Below are 21,864 nucleotides of genomic sequence, written 5' to 3'. Positions count from 1 at the left end.
CTCCTATGCGAACAATTTTTAATTCCCCGATTCCAAGGCAAATAACATTATTAAACCCCTCTCTCGCTGACACCCCTCTGTTGCAGACAAAAACATTTGTCCCGTTAGTGTCTGCATTAGAGGGATTTTACTGTACATGTAAAATTTCAAATTTGGCAGATAAAATCTCCATGCTTTAAAGCCAGAAAGTTCGCAAACTGAGCCCAAAAATGCATTTTTTCTTTACGATTACATGCCAATAAATATCTCTTTAATGTTTCTTTTTTTTCCATCAGATGCTCACATAGGCAGGACTTTATTTGCCACAACCTGTTTTTTTATATGCAAAATTACTCCTTTTTCCACGATTCACTCAGCCACACTTTTGATGATATTTATGTTTGCATTGAAAATACGTACAACCAAAAGGTGAGGGATGATAAAATTATCACAACGTTGTATATATTGAGGTTTTGTTACTGATGTCTTCAAATTACATGCCTTCTCTTGTGAGCTTACTTTTTTCGGTTCTTCTTCATAATGTTTTTCTTTGAAATTTTTAAAGAGCGAAAGGCCTTATGAAACGATTTGAAGTGCAGTGCGGAGTTCCCCACGGGTCGACTAGTTTATTTGTTATAATTTTTTTTTTTGTGCAACTTTTTTTTTTTTTTGCATTCACAAACTTGTGCGACTTTACTTCGCTTTTTTTCCCTTTTCCAGGGCTCTCAAATGGTCCGCTTTTCCCGCCAAAGTCCGTTTTTTAGGGTTAAGTCTGCTTTAGACCGCTTTTTAACATTTTGGTCCGATTAGTCCGCTTTTATATTGTTTTTACTTAAGAATCAGATTTTAAAAATTTTCCATTGCGTCAAAAGATATTGTACACCCAAACACGCGGCCACGGCGCCTTAACCTGACTTTCCCGTATTATTTCGCTTCAGATTGACGTCATTACTCCTCCTTCAACCTCTGCAGCATGGAAATCCATAAAAAAAAAGTTTGGGGGAGGAGTTATGACGTCGAATCGGAGCAGGGTGCTACCGATATTTCTCGGAATTTCAGCCTAACATTTGCAATAACGAATGAACTTTCCGATCTCGGATCTCGATAACTAATATTAGCTCAAAGTTTTTATTAGATCCCAAGCTCTTGAGACTTGTGGAAACGTCCCATAACTCTGAACGTTTTAGCCGGTCCCTTGATTTAGAGTTGTCGCAAGTTGACTGGGACAGTAACGCTGCTATGAACCAGCCCTTTTGCAAATGAATTCGGAAGTAATCTCGTGGCGCAAGTGCCATTCTTTTTTTACAAGCGCATATGTTCGTGAATTTTACGCCCTTGAAAAAAAGAGTTCCAAGTGCTTGAAAACCTTGAAAAAGTATGAAAAATTTATTGCTTGAATTCTTTCAAAAATCATTACAAGCAATCTAAAGCATACTTTGTTTTGCTTGTAATTCTTTTAAAAATATTTCAGCTGTGTAATTTTCTAAACATATGTTCGGTATGCAAAATCGCGAAAAATTGCTTTTGTGTTTGAGGTTTCAATCCTTTTGCATCTTGTAAATATTTTGACGTTTTTTACAATCGGAAGTTTTTTTCACATGTGCTACCTTAGATTAGCTTATTTTTCGTTTAATTTCAATAATTAACGAAGGAATTAGTTTGGAAACCATTACAACATTGAACTTACTCGGACTTCGCGGAAAACTGTTTTTGCGTTTGAAATTTCAATCCTTTTGCATCTTGTAAATATTTTGATGTTTTTGACAGGAGGAAGTTATTTCGACATGTACTACTTTAGATTAGCTTATTTTTCGTTTAATTTCAATAATTAACGAAGGAATTAGTTTGGAAACCATGGCAACATTGAACTTACTCGGACTTCGCGGAAAATGGCTTTTGATGTTTGAAATTTCAATCCTTTTGCATCTTGTAAATATTTTGACGTTTTTGACAGGAGGAAATTATTTTGACATATATTACTTTAGATTAGCTTATTTTTCGTTTAATTTCAATAATTAACAAATAAATTAGTTTGGAAACCATGGCAACATTGAACTTACTCGGACTTCGCGGAAAATGGCTTTTAATGTTTGAAATTTCAATCTTTTTACATCTTGTAAATATTAAAATATTTTGCCCAATCGAATGTTTTTTTCGCAAATGCTACCGTAGATTCGTATGTTTTATGTTTAATTTAGTAGAAAATAAATAAATTTATTCTATGGGAAACATGTCAAAATTGAACTTGGTTCGTGAAAATTTGCTATCTTAGCTATCAATCGTTTTGCATGTAATAAATATTTTTATATTTTTGGCAGTTTGAAGTTATTTTTACGTCCTACATTAAACTCGTTTTAATTTTTATTTAAATAGCTAAAAAATCAATACTTTTTTGTTTTTAATTCAAATTTCTAGTTTTGCCAATTTAGTTTTAATTATTATTAGCTTATTTTCAATTATTACTGTTTTTTATGCGGTGGTGGGGGGCGAATTAAATGTAAACAATTGAGTGCATAACATTTTAACTTAGTGTTTGTATTTGAAACAAAGTTGAATTATAAAACTTTATAAAGTTGAATTTATGTACATCATTTCATTGTCATTCTAAGAGGCGAATTAGTCCCCCCTCCCCCCATAAAAGTTCAAAGCACTCATAGCCTTGCAATGATGGAGGTTTTTTTTTTTTTTTTAAATTTTATGATTCTTGAAAATATACTTTGAATATGAAAACTGCAAAACTAAGCCTCATGTGATCTGCTTCTCTTTGTGATTAAGCATTTCAGACATTTTTAGGAAAACTTTCAATGCAGTAGTTCTTTTATCAAAGTGTCTGTTGTAGAAAAAGCAGTTTGTTTTCCTATACTTTTTATATTATTTCCTGTTATTCATATGTTAGCATTAAATGAAATCTGCATGCAATATTTATAGTGCGAATTTAGGGTAGTACCTTGAAAAATATTTTTTTACTCTTGAAAAGTGTTTATATTTTTTTTTTGTCCCTAAAGGTTATGAACCCTGTGATAAGAGATTAAATTTAAAATTCAAATATAAAATAATTTTATTATAAACTCAGTTGTAGCTTTGTTGAAAATCGAAACAATATTTTTTAGGTTTCAGTGTGAGTCATGGGGAAGTGCAAATTTCTCAGCAAATGGTTAGATGAAACTGATGAAGATGGGAACAAAATCAGAGGCTGGGGAAAACAACAAAAAAAAAAAGTTTTTTGTTTGGTGTATGATAGATTAATATTGTTTGAGAAGGAATATAACGCTATTAAGAAGATTACAAGACAGAAAAACATAATAATAATTTTAAACTAAATAAAAATGAAGCGCAGCTTCATCTATCCTTCAGTGAAACTACCAGCATCCCTGGTTCAAGTCAAAATGTATCATTATGCCTATTTAGTTCTAAAGAGACTGCCTTAAGTGCTGAACTAAGCGCCCTCCCCCCCCCCCTCATCCAAATATTTGTGTAAATATTATTCAATGGATAAAAAAGATCAGTTTCACAGGTGATAAAGGAATTGTATCATTATTATAGTTAATTAACGAATTATCTTCACGAATTTAGCCCCAGCTGTCAACTAATTTGCCTTTTGGTGCTTCCCTGGGTTTAACTATGAGTGGTCCTCCCAAGGTCCTCTTTTTGATCCTAACTGGTCCTCTTTAGTCCTCTTTTTGATTGAAAATGGTCCTCTTTTACCCTTTTCTGAAGGTAAAATGTGTTGGGAGCCCTGCTTTTCTTTAAACTCGTAAACCTGTGTCCACAAATTTTATCTATTTATTTATGTTGTTTTTAATTTTTTTGGCCCCCTTTTTTTGCATGGTTTTTTGCCTGGGTCTCGTAACAGGCCAAGGTTGGCGCCCTGTGGCGGGACCCAGTCCGCCCCTGCTTACATGATAGCTAAGTAAATGGCTCAAATTGGTTAATTAATAATTTAGAAAATATGATGAACCGAGCTTAGAAAACTATAGTTGGGGGAAAAACCTACCCTGGCAGCTTTGTAATATTCTGATTAGGATCTGCGTTGCCTGCACAATGCTGGCAGGTGCAATTTACCTCAACTATAGTACATTAAAAATAATGGTGAGGGTGGTGCCCGAAGATGTTATCAAAAATAAAAATTAAGTAATTTATGCAGTTAAAGGCATTCTTATCTGCTGAAGAATATTCTAGAGTAATTGATTTATTTTAAGTTCTATTTTCAAAATAGTTTTGCCACAACCTAATTTTTACTGAAATATATTTGCAAAACAAAAAATTATTATTTTACTCATTTGAAATTTTGAAATGTTCATTTTTATACATTAAACAGGACTCATTTAGTATAGAGAATTTCTACATAAAATGCCAGAAAAGATATCTTGTAAAAGTATGTGGACTTAGCCTATTAAAGCTTTATCAAATAGTGTAGAATACTGCTAATCCGAACTATTTAAGACCATTGCTTTTTTTCATGATAAAAAAACACTTTTATTATTCATAATTATGAGAAAAATGGAAAAGAAAAAGATGTGTAGTATAAGCACTCATTGATACTATTTCTTGAATTTAAAATCAATAGAACTAGGATATGCTTCTTTTTTTTGTTTAATTTTTAGAATTTAAGAAATGTATCATTGGCTGATGGAGGTGCAATTGAATGCACTTATCTGAATGTTTATCTTGTGATAAGGAAGCTAATCAGTTATATACAAATAAAAAAAAATCATTTTCTTACTTAAGAATTATTCACAAGATGTCTGATTTAAGGGAAACTAACAAATTGGAAAATGTTCTTGTTTCCTATTCTGAAAATGCAAATGAGCTAAAAAAGTTGCATTGTGATATGCATAAGAGTGAAAATGTGACATCAAAGCAAATTGGGTTTATGAGACATTTTTTTGTGAAGTGTTAATTGTTTGTTGAACCCTAGTTTCTTAAATGTGTTCAAAATTATACATGCTGAAGAACTTCTTTTTGGTATATTTCACTTTTTTTGGAATTATTATTTTCAAAAATAAATTCATTTCAAATTAACCAGCATTTTGCATAAGTGGGGTTTGAATTAGCATGATTCTACTGTTCTAATGCTGTTTTGATACTGCAATAGATTTAAATGCTAAGACATTTATAAAACATTTATAAAATAAATAAATGGTGTTTACAATCATCACTTTATGTTGACTAAAAGTTTTGTGAATTAGAACGGCTGGCGATTTCAAAATTTTTCTCTTATTTTTTGTTTCCCTATAAATTTTCTACTAAGAAAGATTCTTGTCTTTGTATTAATTCAAATATTACTTTCTATCACTTTTACAAACATATTTTATTTTGTTACAATATATGCATTATTTTGAAATGTCTCTTTTTCTTTCTAGCATCAGCTAACATAGTTGTCAGAAGGTGTTTGATTCACAATGATGCAAGTATTGATATATCTCAAGATGGATCAAAACTTGTGGCATTAATACCTCCAGATGACTATAGTTTTAAACCTTTTATATTTGGTGTTTTTTCATTGAAACCCCATAATCTTGGACAAATATTATGTACATGGGGCTTTGTATCCACTGCCATATCAGTTAGTTTTTCTCCACTTGCAAATTATATTGTTGTTGGACTGGCATCTTCTAGACCTATATTTTCAAATCCTGAGAGAGAGGTATGCTCTTTAAATTTTATATTTTATTCCTCTAATTATACACAGGGTATCCTCTCACTTGAGAAGTCTGGGAAAATCATGGAAAGTCATGGATTTTTACCATGATCGAAAATAGCCATTAAAAATCATGATTTTCAACAAAAAATGTTCAAAAATCATGGAAACTGACAATTGGTCACAGATTTTGGGTTATAGGACATATATACTTAAGACATTTTTTGGATTAAGAGTAAAGTTTATGCATCTTTACAGTTTCTTACTCTTTTAGGTCTGTCTCAACTTTTTAAGCATTTCAAAATCCCATTACATCTGTTTCAATAAAACTCGCTTGTTTTTTTTTTACTAACTAATTCTTCTGCTTGGAGATCAATAATTTTGTTATTCACATTATTTTTAACTTTTCTTCAAGGATAATGGTTGTGCAGTTGAGGACTTGTACACTTCTAATTTTGCCGTGCTCATTCGAAAATTTTAATTCCTTTGCATCCAAGCAGGGATCTGGCGAGAGAAAATTTGGGTCCGTTAATGAACCCATGACAAAAATCCGATCAACCAAAATGGACTTTTCATAAAATCCGATCAACCAAAATGGACTTTTCATAAAATCCTGATCAACCAAAACAGACCCTTCACAAAACTCTGTTAAACAAAAATGTATTGTTCAAAAATTGTTTGTTGAATGAGCAAATCTGAAATCAAAATAACACATATTTCCATGTATAAAACCGATAATTTTTGGAACCTTTTTTAAAGTTAAATTAGAGGGATTAGCTTATGCAAATTCTGCTAATTTTGCCAAAAAAAAAAAAAATATTAGTACTTTTTTGATGCTCTTGCAAGCGATAAAAAACTACTACTGATGAATAAATATAAATAATGCTTGTTGTTTGTTTCTTTGAAAGAAATTACCTGCTGAAAGTCAGTTTGGTTTTAAATAATTTTGCTTGTTTGTTTTATCATAGCCATTTTGCAGCGATGTTGTTATAAACTTCTCTTAGAAGGCGTCACTTTTCTCCCCGCTCTTGAGTTAATAAGCAATAATAATAATTTATGTCTGCAAAATGAACTTAGAACTGCAAACATAATGTAGGGGCTGGGGGGTTGGTGGGAATGTGATCACTTCAGATAGGGTTACCAACTTTAAAATTATCATCTGCCGTTAAATCTTTATAGTGAATGGATTAGAAAATATTCTCATCATTTTACCAGCTTGGCAATATTTGTTTTTACGGTGCAATGTTTAACTGTTATTTTGGGAGAAAATTATATGGGTTTGATTTTTCGATGCTAACAAAGATGATTAACTTTAAACCTTATGATTAAACTCTTTTATTTACCATTTTTTTCTTTAGATGCCTACATTTTTAAAAATGCAATCTTTTTACATCCAATAGGATAGTCATATTTTATTCCCATTCTTTTTTTCAAGCTAACTTTGCTTTATTAGGATCTAAATAAATTAAGTTTCTTTATTTTTGTTACAACGCTTACTTTAAGTTTTTAAAGGGAAATCACATTTTCTTTTGAGTCAAAAATTAAAATGCTGAATCGATGGTTTATTTATTTATTTATTATTTTTTTTGCTTCAACTTTGTCCACAGATATTAATAATATGTTTTTCATAGGTCTCTAAAATGCAATTATAAAATAATTGTATCAAAAATATTTCTTTTCAAGCTGTTTTTGTAATTTTTGATGCCTTCACTTGGAAGATTGCAATCTCTTTGCATTTGCTATGGGAATGTGATTTTTCGAATTTTTGATGTTTAGTACGCTTTGTTAAGAGGTAAACAAATGAAATCACTTTTTGTTTTTGTTTAAATCATGGAACTTGTAAGTTTTAAACGAAATTCTGTGCTCTTTAAGAGTGTCAAGGGGGTCAAAAAGTTTAATGCTCAACCCCTGCCTGAAATTTAATTTTTTGTTATAACTATTTTAAATACTATACATTTTACATTTCTAGTATAATTTAACATAATGTAGAATGGTAGATAAATATTGATACTTGAAGGGTGCCCATTTCCCAGAGAGTGATCCCCCCCCCCCCCCCAAAAAAAAAACAAAATACTAGAAAAACACTTAAGAATGATATATCTTTCACAAAATTAATTGATTTTTCACAAAATTATTTGGTTTTTCACAAAAAACAGACCCTGCAAAAAATTCTGGACAGACCCCTGCCTAGTGGATCCAAGAAACTCATAAAAATTATCCTTTATTTTCACTAATGTGTTGGATTAAGGGAGAGTTTAGAAAATAAAATTTAGCTTAAGAATTAACTGAGCACGTTTTGAATGGTGATGGAGTATGGAAATCAGAAAGTTTCTTTGGGTTTTCTTTTTTAAAGTGCAAAAATATTGCAAATTACACAAATTTAGACATTTTTGTAACATTTGTAGCCTATCAAATTTTTGGCTATCATATCAAAATTTTTGGTGATATTCTAGTCTGTAGGAGGCACCAACTTCAAAAGGTGATTAAAAATTAAGAAATTGTATGTAATTAAGTGTTAAAAGAGTATCTCACACTAATTAAAAGCTGTTTACTTTACAATTGAGTGTTTAGTTGATTTTTGTACTGGAATTTTAAAATAAATTTGATTTATAGGTTTGGGAAGGAAATTATATTCAAGTGTAACGAATTATTTTTTGCTTTTCAGTTCCTGGGTGTTTTTTGAAGGCATTTTTTTATTTAAAAATTAATTTTTTGCCTTTTAGTGGTGGAAATATAAAATAGGGACGTAGGATAGAGAATGCCAATATCAAATGAGAAAGTGTAGAGCACAGGAGACTAATAATGATTAAGATAAGCACAATAGAGAAAGAAACAGAGCACAGCCTCTCAGAGAATCTTCCAAAGATTGTTTAGAAAAGCTTTTTTAAATGCGCTATTATGTACATAGAATATTATCTTCATCATCAGTCAGTGGCGGATCCAGCCGATTGTTTTGGGAGGGGCCATCTGAATTTTTTGAACAAACTCCGAACTCCCCAGAAGTTTTATTAAAATAAACTTTTAAAAACTCAATTTTCGGGGTATCAAGACATTAGGTGAGGGGTGGATTTAGGAATCTCCCTCGAAAATGTTTCAAAACTTAAATTTCCGAGTAAGTTTTGAAAATTAGGAAAATACAAACGTATTTTGTCTATTTTTGATGATGTACGGAGAAAGTTCGGGTTTCGGGCGATGGCCCCAAAATACTTTTTGAAAATAAAGCTTAGAAACCAAAATATTCTGTCATTATACATTGAGAAGTTAGAAGAGGAGGGGTGCTCTTCTCTAGCTTTTCAGCTGTCCAGCCTAAAAATGCACCTTTAGGTAATGTTTACTTACATTAAAGAAAGAGTGAAGGTGCTTAGAATTCTTCCTTCCTGGAAATATTTTGCCTTTGGCTCTCTTCTTTTGCTTTTTGGCTCTAAAAATTCGATTTTAACTATATTTATACATATTTTAGAAAGGAATGGAAGATTCGTGAGCTCCTCCAAAAACCTCCTTTTAAAGCTATTATCACGATATAAACTAGGGAGGGAGAGTGTCCTATCAAAAATCATTTGTAGATAAAGTCCCAAAATATTTCATTTAAATTGCTTTTAAGCAAGTTAAGTGATAAGGGCTGGATAAGCTAGTTTCCGTTGACATTTTTTCCAAATAAAAGACTTAAAATGCAATTTTTTGCTACATATCAAGGATTTGTGAAAACGCATGGAAAAAGGGGGTTCTCCCCCTAGTTTCGAAGTTAAAGCCATAAAAACGAAAATTTAGGCTCTCTTTGGAACAATAGGTATACTCTGAGAACAGCAGCATTTAGAGATCGTCCAAGTATCTGTAGTTGGAATCAAGAAATGATGTAAAAGATGGAAAAAAATTTTGGAAATAAAAGTTTTGTTTTGAGGATAGGGATATAATTTATCTCCCAGTTAAGGCCTATACTTCTTTTTCAGTAAAACACATGTGTTAAATTTTGTTATCTTCTCATAATATTTTTTCTTTTTTTTTCTTAAAAAAAATCCTACAATCACAAGGCTTTGGGAGGGGCCATGGCCCCCATGGCCCCCCTCTAGATCCGCCCCTGTCATCAGTTTGACTTTGTCAAAGTATGCTTTCCAAAAGCAAATGCACAATTTACTAAGAAAACCAACCCAAATTATTTTTTAAGTGTAACCATAAAATTTAAAAGATTTTCCTCGATATCTAGAGAATCCCATCATTAGATCCTGACCTGATGACCGTGGGACTACCTGGGAAGTACCCTTTTAAACAAAAAAAGAATTTTCCTAATAGGACCGGGGTCTTCGAGTTATCGGGGGGACATAAAGTTTCAGACGAATTGAGATCCTCCACCTTTTTTGTAGGCAAAAAAAACCACTATTGAAGTGCATAAAATGTTATGCAATTGTCACTAAAAACAAGGTGTGCACACACATGGAAAGTCATGAGAAGTCATTCATGTCATAGATTTCGACTGTGATAAAAAAAAGGTTATGGAAAGTCTTGATTTTCATCAAAAAATGTTCAAAAATCATGGAAACTTAAAACTGGACATGGATTTTGAGTTCCAGACAATGCATACTTGTTGAATTCTACAGATTTTTGGGCAAAATTTGCGCATCTTAGCTGTTTCTTACATTTTTACGCGTCAGTCACGATTTTTCAGACATTTCGAAATCCGATTCTGTAATACTCGCTTGTTTTTCTTTATTATGTGATTCTACTGTTTGGACATTAATGATTTTGTGTTTAGCATTATTTTTAACCATCTTCATATGTCTAACATTCTGTAGGGGAGGACTTGTAGACCTCTAATTTTGCGGCTCTCATTCGACTCGAAAATTTTAAGTCATTTGCATCCGTGGTGATTCAAGAGACTCATGAAAATTATCATTGATTTTCAGCAGTGTCCTAAGTTAATGAAGATTTTAGGAAATAAAATTGGTCTAAAGATTTAATCAAAGATGCTTAAAACATCGATAAAATACAAAAATTCATGGAAGTATTTTTAGTGATTGAAAAATTATTGTGTATCCTATCAGATTTTTTGGAGTAAAAATTATAAATTTGTGAACATATAAATTCTTACCAACATAAAAATTTTGTATGATTTATTGAAATCCAAAAAATATTTTCAAAAATATTAGGTTTATAAATGTATGTCCTTGGCAGCAAAATAATTAAGTTAAAGCTTTGTAATTATTTCATGTACATCACAAGACATTTTTGCATTATTTTTTAGTTATAATAGCATCTTTAAATTTTTAGAAACACATGTCCGAAGCATAGAGTAGATAGTTATAGTTTAATTTTCTCAAAACACTTTAGATATCCATGTGAAAAATTAATAACTCTTTCTGGAAAAATTGTATCCCATGAGTCTGGAAAGTTACAAGAAGAAGTCAGGAAAAGTCATGGATTTCAAAACTCGAAACATTGCAGATACCCTGTAAAAACTAATCCTTGTTTCTTCTGTGGGATTTATTTGTGTGCTAATTTAATTAGAATCATTTGAATGTTAATGATTTCTCAAATTAATTTATATTTCACAGTAATACGTGGGAACCCTGTATGATCGTTCAATAGGGATTTTACATGAAATTTATTGTTTTCTGCTGATAACTTTTCTTAATATGGTCAATCAAAGGTTTGAGACCTTTGTTTGACCATCCCTATCCATTAAACAAAAAAATATGTTCACTAATTGATTCACTATAAGTAAACAAACAACAAATCACTTTAAGTTTGAGTATGAAATTTGAAGATTTTCTTTCCAGGATTCTTCATCAGACCTTGACTTGATTACCATTACACCACCAAGAAATATACCATTTCAAACAAAATAAGAATTTTTGCAATTGGTCCAGGTGTTTTTAAGTAGTTGGGGAGTAAAAATCCATTCTGTATCATGTCTTTCATTAGTACTTTTTATTTGTGCATTTACATTTTTAAATATTTATTCCTGCTCAATAACTTAAATAACTGAGCTTTCATGGGTCAATATTTTAATGCAAATCCATAATTGTTGATTTTAATTGTTGGACTTGATGTACTCTAAATTTTTCTGATTGTATTTAACATCTCTAAGACCATTGGGCATATGTGTCCCCTCAATTCAAAATTTATTTAATTTATTTTCCGAATACAAATGAAGTTATATTTTTTTCAAGTTATTGGAACATCAGAATCTTCATATGCATAAATTTTACTTTTTTTAAGGAAATACCCTGGAATTTTACTTTGATAATATCACAAATAAAATACTGTGATGAGCAGGTTAACCGCAGGATCTGCAGAAATGAGTTTTCGACATTTTTGAAGAAACGGGCTTTTGGATTCAATGCTAACAATAAAAAATGTTTTAGTTAGATATTGTTTTCATGCTTTTTTTTTTTGGAGAACCAAATAAGCAAACTTGTACAATAAAGCTGCTGCACATAGTGATGTAAAATACCCGGGTTTATATTTTTGTTTCTTTATGATAAAGCAATTTCTTGTTGTGGAAAATGTAATACAGTGGAATCTCGAAAATCGAGGTAATTGGGGCTCACGTAACCTCAAATTACTGAAAACTCGGATTATCAGGAAAAATTTCCTGATTTAAATTTTACACTATTCGGGCGACATAACTACGTTCACCTTTTACTTTCTTGTACAAAAAAAGGGAGTATTGTCTCTACCAAAAACTTTACCTCTTAAATTTCAAATTGTTTAAAAGAAATGGTGTATAGATATAGAAAATAGGTAACAAGAGAGTAACATACTGCCCATTTGAGCAATTCATAATTTGTACACTAGATAAGAAATAAAATTGAAGCCCAACTTTGCTCCGGATTTTCAAAGATTTATCTAGTTATTTTCAAGGATTCTACAACAATTAAAATTATTTAACTTGCTTCATTTGTACTTTCCAGGCTCAGATATTTTAGTACTTGATTGTAATTTTTTACACTCCTGTTCCAACTTTGTAAGAAACAGCTATTTTAAATTTAAAAGAAAAAAACTATAGATTTCTCATGATACCTTCTCTTCAGTTGCAAGTGGGGCAGAAAACAAAAAGGAGTATAGGTAGTGTATTTTTTCTGTGCTAAATAGATTGACTGCAGAAGAAGTAAATTAAAAGTAAGCAACACCAAAATAATTTCCAAAATACTGCATTCGGAATTATACAAATAGCAAGATATGAAACATGTGAGTCACAAAAACTTGTAAAATGTTTCCGAAACGTCAGAGCCGTGGTTTTAACATTTTTGGTGCAGGACAAAGAAAGGAGCTGAATTTGATATATATTGGCATTCCATCTCCCTACCCCCTCCCATTTGTGGTTTGTAGCCACACTTTTCCAAATTTTCAAGGTTTTCAAGCACTAGGAAATGAAATTAATTTTTTTCAAGTACTTTTCTTTTTTCGGAACGAATTAGATTAATTTCCAGGAGTTTAAGGCCCCTAGCAAAGCAGGGGCCCAAAGCTATAGCTTGCTTAGCTTGTACGTAAATCCAGTCTTGTGTGTAGCCCTGGTGAACACGTTATTTTTCGGAGGAGGAAATATCTAAATTTATGACTGATCCATCTATGGATCTTTTGGGCTACCATGAAACAACTATAAATTATTGGAGTTCTTCATACAGTAGTTACTTTCCATAATCATACGCTGAAAAAGAAGGCAAGAAACTTGGACAGCGATGTGTATTTTGCTCAAAGCACAATAAAAGACGTAACACTACCTATGACTGTAAAAAGCACAACATGTGTTGTGCCATGCTTTGAAATTTTTCATCTTGCTTTGAAATATTAATTGTTATACTATTCTTCAAGTATTTCCTAATATTAAGTGCAAATACTCTTCCTCTTTTGTACAAAATATATTGTTTAATTTTGGTACTTTTAGTTATAGTAAAAAAACACTATATTTTGTATTTTTATTGTTAAGTATCAATTATTTTCATCAATTTTTTTTGCTATGATTAAAATAATGATATATTTTATCATATATTAAAAAATGGTTTCATTTCTACGTTAAGTGTACGTTTTATCCATGATTTTGTAATGCATACTTTCCGAAATGGGGTATTAGACTTAGCGGGAGAAATTACCCAGGCCGGTACGCACAGTTCGCATGTAACAGCTGCCATTCTAAGGGAGCGCTATCTTCTGCGGACTGCCCTCCCGAACAAGATAAAGCTCTGTATTAATCTTAAACATAGCCTTTTTGAAAATTTAAATATATTAGATGAAATAATGTATTCATATTTATGTTGAAGTTTGGTCATAATATTTTCATTAGCATTAAAGTTATGGTGTATTATGTGTGTCTAAGTTATTCCTTGTCACCCTGTATTTCCTCGCCTCCTGCTTCCTAATCGCCCTCTTCCCTGCATAACTGAAATTGTAAAAAAAAAAAATTCTGCAACATAAAATTTATTTATCTTGATATCCCAAAGGTTTCTATGTATTAATTACTAATACAATTAGGTACATGATTAAGGAGTATAAATTGTCGCCTCAGAGCAACAGTAAGACATCTATTCCCAGAAATAACACTAAGATATCTTACAGGTGCTCTGAGACGACGACATAATCATTATCAATCTATTTCCTTATTTAATTGATGTATTTGCTTTTTATTATCAAAAGTAACCTGATTTTCATGATTGTTTTTTTTTTCTTTTCAATAAATTTTGTTCAAGAAGTTTTAACCTTTATATTTTAAGAAATTATTACTTTTTTATAAAACAGGCTGTTGCTCATATAGTGGAACTCGTAGCACCTAAGACAAAAAGGAAATTATCCGAAAAGGTAATAATGTAAGCTTTCATCATTCTCCTTGTCTTTGTGCTTTTTTCTCTTTTCATTTAAGAAAAATATTCTGTGTTCTTTTCTTCTTTTTAATCAAGGTTTTAAAAATTTACAGGAAACGTCTTCTGAGGGAAATGTTAAGCATAAAGTGAAGGTAAGGTTTTAAAAAAAGCTTTGTGCTCCATAGTTATTTTTCAAAGTATCATTCTCAACCCCCTCATCACACTGAACCTCATATTAGACTCTCAGAACTTTTTGGTTTCAAAATGTCTGCTAAATTACTGCTTCTTGCTCAACTACACCATTTATTCACATTAAACATAGATGAGGTCGAATGAGGCAGATATTCACGAATATTTTTTGTGTTCATTTGTGTCTAATTGTGTAGCAACATTAAAGATCTGAAAGTATGAATTATCCAAGTAGCACAAATTGTTGCACAGTCCATGTTGGGTAGAACCGTGGAATAAACTTCAGTACCATTTATATATGTTTAGAGCAACAAACAGTGCACACATTGAACTCTGGTAATGAAAGGTGTTGATTTTGTTTTATAAAAGGATTAAACACCTCACATTACATTTGTTTTTCTTGCTTTGACAGTACAGTACCACCTTTGCAATGTACCATCAATACAGTGCAATGGTACAGTGCAATTTGGGAGTAATTTTTTAACTGTGGCATAAAATATTTCTGAACCAGTGAAGTATTATTATGCAAACCACATATTCATACGGCAATTTGTTGCTTTTCTATGATTTTTTAAAATGAGTTAAATTTTAAAAACTTTTTAGATGCTCTGTATTTTCTGTTGAATGCTAATTTTTTGACTTTATAGCTTAGTTTTTACCTGAACAGTTAAGATAGTTGTAATTATTACATTATTAAACCAGCTGGGAAGGTTAGATTTGAAGCAGATAAAAATATTTTTTTACACTCACTTGTTTAAGTTGCTATACTTCAAGATAAGTTAATATCTTTTGAGAATAAAAAAAATATCATTTATCTCTTAAGATTATAACTATTTTATCAGAGTTTTATTGTTAAAGTAAATACGTTATATCTCTTTTTTTTTTGTAGCATATTCTATCTTTTTTTTTTTTTTTTTGTAGCATATTCGGGTTTTAACTCAGCAAATAACAAATGATCGTCAGTTGAATCAAGCTAGTCTTAACTCAATTCGTTGGCTGCCGGAACCTGGACAAGGAATGGCATATGCCACAAATCGAGGATGTCTCAGCATCTGCACGCCAAGGTGAGTGTTTAATACATCAGATACAAACATTACTGCTGTTCATTCTTTCTCGTTATTTTCCAAAAGTTAATTTTCCAAAGAAATAATTGTTGGAAAGCTGAAAATTTGTTTTAATCTATGCCGTATGGGTCTGAAATGACCATACTAAGTTAGCTAAGTCTTGCGTAGTGAACTTTAGCCGCTGCACCCAAATTAGTGACAAAAAACACTTATTTATTCATTAGTATAACTATATCTCAAAAATAACTTTTACAATGGCCATACATATCAGCAGATAACTATTGGAGCTTAAAATACTGAACAAAATGAGTACCTACAATATATATCTCTGTTAAAAGCTAAGTACACAACTTAATTTCAAATTTTGGCTCAAATCACTAACAAATGGAGTTATTCAGAGAAAATGACTGATTTTGAGTGACTAATTTGAATTATAAAATTAGTTTTATGTTCAAGAGAAAAAAAAATTCCAGTTAGCTTTTCTTGAAGTAAATCATTTTTAAAATTTAAACAATTCATATTTTTCTTAATACTGACTTGTGTTCAATCTACATCATTGCGAAAAATTGCTTTGTTCCTTTGAGATTTCAATCCTTTTGCATCTTGTAAATAAAGTTTTGACAATAAGAAGTTATTTTTACAAAAGCTACCTTATATTCAGCTTATATTTGCTTATTTTATGCTTAATTTCAATGAATAATGAAGGAATTTATTTTTTGGAACCATGGCAACATTGAACTTTCTCGTACTTAGCGAAAAAAATGCTTCTTGTATTCGAAATTTCAATCTTTTTGCATCTTGTAAATAATTAAATATTTTTGCCAATCAGACATTTTTTTCACATATGCTACCTTAGATTAGCATATTTTGTTTAATTTTAGTAGGAATAATTAAATTTATTTTGTGGGAAACATACTTGATTCATGAAAATTTGCTTCCCTTGATTAAGATTTCAATCCTTTTGTATATTGTAAATGTTTTTATATTTTTGGCAATTAGAAGTTATTTTGCTGTATGATACATTAGATTAGCTAATTTATTATTTCATTTTAGTAACAAAAGAATTAATTACTTTTGTTTTGTTTAATTATACCTTTGATTTTTTTTTCTTTTATTTAATTTGATTTTTGCAAACTTGATTTTAATTACTATTAACTTAATTTCAGTTGTTACTAATTTTTTGGAAAAATATTAAATTTGAACACTTGAGCTGATAACATTTTAACTTAACATTTGTATTTGAAGTAAAAAGTTCAATTATGTAAGTTTATTAAGTTGAGTTTGTATACATCATTATCTTGATATCTGCTAAAATAATTAGAGTAAATAACAGGGGTGATTATGTTCCTGTTATTCACTGGAAATCCAGTATTTTTCATTATGCTTTTCCTCCCTACCTCCGAGTGGGAAACATACTTGATTCATGAAAATTTGCTTCCCTTGATTAAGATTTCAATCCTTTTGTATATTGTAAATGTTTTTATATTTTTGGCAATTAGAAGTTATTTTGCTGTATGATACATTAGATTAGCTAATTTATTATTTCATTTTAGTAACAAAAGAATTAATTACTTTTGTTTTGTTTAATTATACCTTTGATTTTTTTTTCTTTTATTTAATTTGATTTTTGCAAACTTGATTTTAATTACTATTAACTTAATTTCAGTTGTTACTAATTTTTTGGAAAAATATTAAATTTGAACACTTGAGCTGATAACATTTTAACTTAACATTTGTATTTGAAGTAAAAAGTTCAATTATGTAAGTTTATTAAGTTGAGTTTGTATACATCATTATCTTGATATCTGCTAAAATAATTAGAGTAAATAACAGGGGTGATTATGTTCCTGTTATTCACTGGAAATCCAGTATTTTTCATTATGCTTTTCCTCCCTACCTCCGAGTTTTCCCCCTTAAACTCAAATTTTCAACAACTGGGTTTGTATTTACAGTTGAACAGCCCTTAAGGGACACTTCCGAATAAAGAGCACCTTTATTTAAGGGACATTTTTTCTGGTCCCAGTCCCTTTAAATCGGGACCTCTATGTATTTGCCTCTAATTAAGGGACACTCTATTTAAGGGACAGTCACAGAGGGGGAAAAAAGGTGCAAGTGCATAATAAAGAGTGAATTTACTGGAATTCAAATTTCACTTTTCCTTTTAATATTAATTGAGGAGAGTTTGACATTAACATACCTTAAACAAGTATATATTGTAAAAGTCTTGCTGAAAGTTACATGCATGATATGATATTCCCACCCAAATATTTATTAAAGTAGGCTCATGGCCAAAGGAGGCGGCTCAGAAACTGACTACCTCTAGATAAAAAATAAAATGTGAACACTAATTGTAATTCACAATGTCTTGCGATGTAAATTACATGACATAAAGCAAATTCATGCAATGAATTACTTCAAAATAATTGCTTTATGCTGCAAAACTTTGGACTTACCAAATTCTTAACTTAATTATAATTAATAAAATAACAACTTTAAAAAATCATTAAGTATGAATTTTATTAGTTGTGTATGAAAAATGAAAAGTATTTAATCTTAAATGTTAATAGCTTAGGTTTCTTGCAAAATTATACTGAACCAACACATTACATGCATAAACTAAAATACCTCCGAAGAAGGGACACCTCTATTTAACACTAGAAAGACGGAAGCGGTCATTTTGACCGCAAACTATTTTCAAATGCTCATATTCGCTGCGTTTAATTTTCAAACTCCTTTTCCTTCATTGTCTTTTCCTAACTATTTATTAAGATCTTACAACAGTATTTTTTTTTTCTTTAGGAGTATTATTATAGTCGCTATAAATGTTTATACCTAGAAAGATGGACTACGGTCATTTTGACCGCTAAGTGAACTTTTCTTTATGCATCCGTTTTTTTCTTTTTTTTCTCTTATCAGTTATGTGTGCTATGGACTATTGTTAGTTGTCAGGGTGAGTAATCTTCTTTTGAGCTTGAGTAGTACCTGCTGGTCAGGTTTAATTCTTTGAACTGTTAGGAAAATGCGAAACACCTGTTGGTTGCATGGTTTCAGTTTTCTGCTATCTGCACAATTGGCAAAATTGAGAAAGGTAAATTTGAAAAGCATGTGACTGGACACGTGAAATTATTTTGGGTCTAAAAAGAGTAAATATAAACAGGTAAATTCCAAAAATGTTTGCTGGAATTCTTTTGTGTACCAAAACATGTGCTTTGCTTGAAGCATTGACGTTTATTTTCTTAGATGATAATGAAGAGCTCAGTCACATAATTATCTTCATGATGCCGAGAAGAACCGTTGACAAGCAAAACTTATAGGAGCATTAATACCTGAAACTGTTGCAGATTTATCTAAAACAGATTATGGTTTAAATGAAGTCTGACTTATCTGAAGAGATATATTTCTAGCGGTGAGAATAGTTTGCTTTCATGAGATTATTGCGAATATTTTTCGAAGCCTAGATTTTCAGAAAAGGATTGTTCTTCTGAGTTAGAATCAGAAGAAACCTCGCTAATAAAAACTGATGCTCAAAATATAAAACTCAGTGAAAGAAAAAGGGAAAAGGATCCGAAGCCGAAAAAAAAGGGGAAATTTAAAAAACAGAACTCTTATTTCTCCAATTTCCTCCAAGACACCTCACTAATCAATTTTGCTGCACATAAATACATATCTATCTCAGGAAAAAGATTAACATAGTGTGAAATTGACTATGCGGAAATAAATCTACGAGCATTTGTTCTGATTGCCAAAAAAAAAAAAAAAGAAAAAACTGTTAATGACTAATATACATGTGACGTGATAACATAAGTATTTCGAAATAATGTAAAAGATAGTAATGTACGGTATCTTGCGATATTTAAATATTTTTTTAAACCAAACACATGCATGGTTGATTATAGTACTTGTTAGTTATTACATGCTAAGAAAATATCCTCATTTTTGTACAAATTTGCTCTTTCTCAATGCCAATTATGTAAAGCATGTGGGCATCACTTGATCAATAATAAAATTTAAAAAAAGGCTATCTGAGACTTATTTGCAGACTATATTACGATTAAATTGTTAAGTTAAACTCTGACATGTTGGAACAAATCTTTTCTCTGGTTAAAAATCCGAAAGGAGGAATTTCCTATCTTTTTAGTATGGCGGTCAAAGTGACCGCTGCCAGTCTTTCTAGGTATACGCAAAACACCATCTTTCTAGTGTTAAGGATCATAATGTGTGGTCCCATTAGTGTCCCTTATTGAGAGGTTCTACTGTATTAACATTATTCATCGTGTAGACCTGTCAAATGCAATATTATAGCTATTTAAGGGGATTGAATGATTTAGGTGCCGTTTTCCTACTTTGATTTTGGTTTAATTCTTTGGGCTTCTTCTCATAAAAGCTCAAATCACTCATTTTCAAAGCTCCCTGCAATCATGGAGGGTTTTTTTTTACCCGACTGCGTGTGTTCGATGCAAAGGAGGGTAGTGTGTTTATGAGTCTATGTATGTATGTATATATGTTTGTTCCTATGTGGCGTTGTAGAGGCTAATTTTGATGATTCTTACGCCAATCGATATATCTTAACCTTGGGAGTGTCATTAAACACATGACAGTAATCAAAACTCACCATATCAACAACCAGTCGCCATATTGGCAGTTCCAGATCATGTCGTACGCTGTTTGCGAGCGACAAATGCAGGTAGCTTTTTCGCTGCCTGAATTTTTTGTAAGTCTACTAATTCAATTTTCATCTCTAACATGTTGCATTTGTTTTTGTCTTGATTCATGGGACTGAGCTTCGTAAGGTGTACTTTCTTGACGGGCTTTTTTAGTTTCCCTAGAGGGACTAATAATCTGTAGTTTAGACCACCGCAAGTTACTTAATAATCCTCATGATATAAACTCTCTCAATGACATGAAAGATTTGTAAATTTACCGTTTTATAATCATAATAAGTCAATGAAAATTAACTAAAAAGTGTAAAATAAAAAATAATTATTAAATAAAAGCAAGAAACCCAACTTCTTAAAAACCATAAAGGCTAAAAAGAAAAAAATATAAGTTTAGAATGTTATTGAGTACTACTAAATAACTATACCATTGAGGTAGTTTTATAATCGATACACACATAAGACAAATCATAAATTCAAAAGCAGACTAGAAGGATCAACAGTCGGGGCCCATTCCTTTCTGACCAATCAAGGAACCCTGTAAAATTTGAATGGCTCAGACTGTTACTTGTTCACTATTACTTGTTATTCTTGCAACAATTATTATAGTTTGAAAATTTAGTTCAAAATAATTTCAATTACTTTTTAGTTCTATCATAAATACAAATATGTTTTTAAGAGTGATTTTAATAGTTTCTTAAAATTCTTATGCTAAGTGGTTTCTGGGAGTAAAGTATTTTTTTTTTAATTTTCTATAATCTTTCCATTGTGTAGAAAAATTTAATATACTGTTTTGTAGGGTTTTCCCCCCTAAAAAATTGACTTGATATGTTTTTTAAACCATTTTATTAAAAACTAGTGGCACCCGCACGGCTTCGCCCGTAATAGAAAAATTAAGGGTCTTTTGGTTCGCTTGTATATTTACAAATAATGTATGGTGAAATTTCTCGCCAATTGGCTTGTGCCCATGTTACGGTTCCACGTTATGATAATTTCGTAATTTATGATAGTTTTTTTCTTAAAATTGGAATAGAAAAAGAACCACATCGAATTTTCGAAAAATCGCTTCGAGGTGCACACCCCCATGCTACATACTAACTTTGTGCCAAATTTCATGAAAATCGGCCGAACGGTTTAGGCGCTATGCGCGTCACAGACATCCTACAGATATCCTACAGACATCCTACAGACATCCAGACATCTAGACATCCTCCGGACAGAGACTTTCTGCTTTATTATTAGTAAAGAAGTAGCATCTTTTTAAAATATATCTTTCGTTCAACAACTTTACACAACTTAAAACGTTTGAAATACTGCATTTTATACAAACATACAATTTATTTGAAGTAGAGCAAAAAAAAACCATTATCATTGGTAACGTAAATCAGGGAAATTTGGTGAACTTAATCAGGGAAATCAGGGAAAAGTTATGGAACTTTTTTTACAGTTCCTGTCCCTTCAGCCCTACAGTTCTCAGCGTATGGATGACCCCCATATGGGTGTTGCAAGTTGCTATTGCCCTCCTGAAAGCGTCCCAGACATGT

The 21,864-nt window shown here is 31.1% G+C and overlaps 1 protein-coding gene across 1 annotated transcript in view; it reads left to right on the top strand.

The window, feature by feature from the left end:
• The window catches only part of LOC129218490 (uncharacterized), a 117,918-nt gene that overhangs the window by 82,246 nt on the left and 13,808 nt on the right, over nucleotides 1–21,864 (top strand). The window contains exons 13-16 of the mRNA XM_054852773.1: nucleotides 5,343–5,626; nucleotides 14,351–14,410; nucleotides 14,526–14,564; nucleotides 15,523–15,665. Coding sequence (XP_054708748.1) covers nucleotides 5,343–5,626; nucleotides 14,351–14,410; nucleotides 14,526–14,564; nucleotides 15,523–15,665 — 526 coding nt within the window. The remainder of the gene's footprint in view (nucleotides 1–5,342; nucleotides 5,627–14,350; nucleotides 14,411–14,525; nucleotides 14,565–15,522; nucleotides 15,666–21,864) is intronic.

The sequence above is a fragment of the Uloborus diversus genome, chromosome 3 (genome assembly GCF_026930045.1).
Source record: "Uloborus diversus isolate 005 chromosome 3, Udiv.v.3.1, whole genome shotgun sequence".
NCBI classification, from domain to species: Eukaryota; Metazoa; Arthropoda; class Arachnida; order Araneae; family Uloboridae; genus Uloborus; species Uloborus diversus.
Note: the sequence above shows the minus strand (reverse complement) of the source record. Positions and strands in the feature narration are given on the sequence as shown.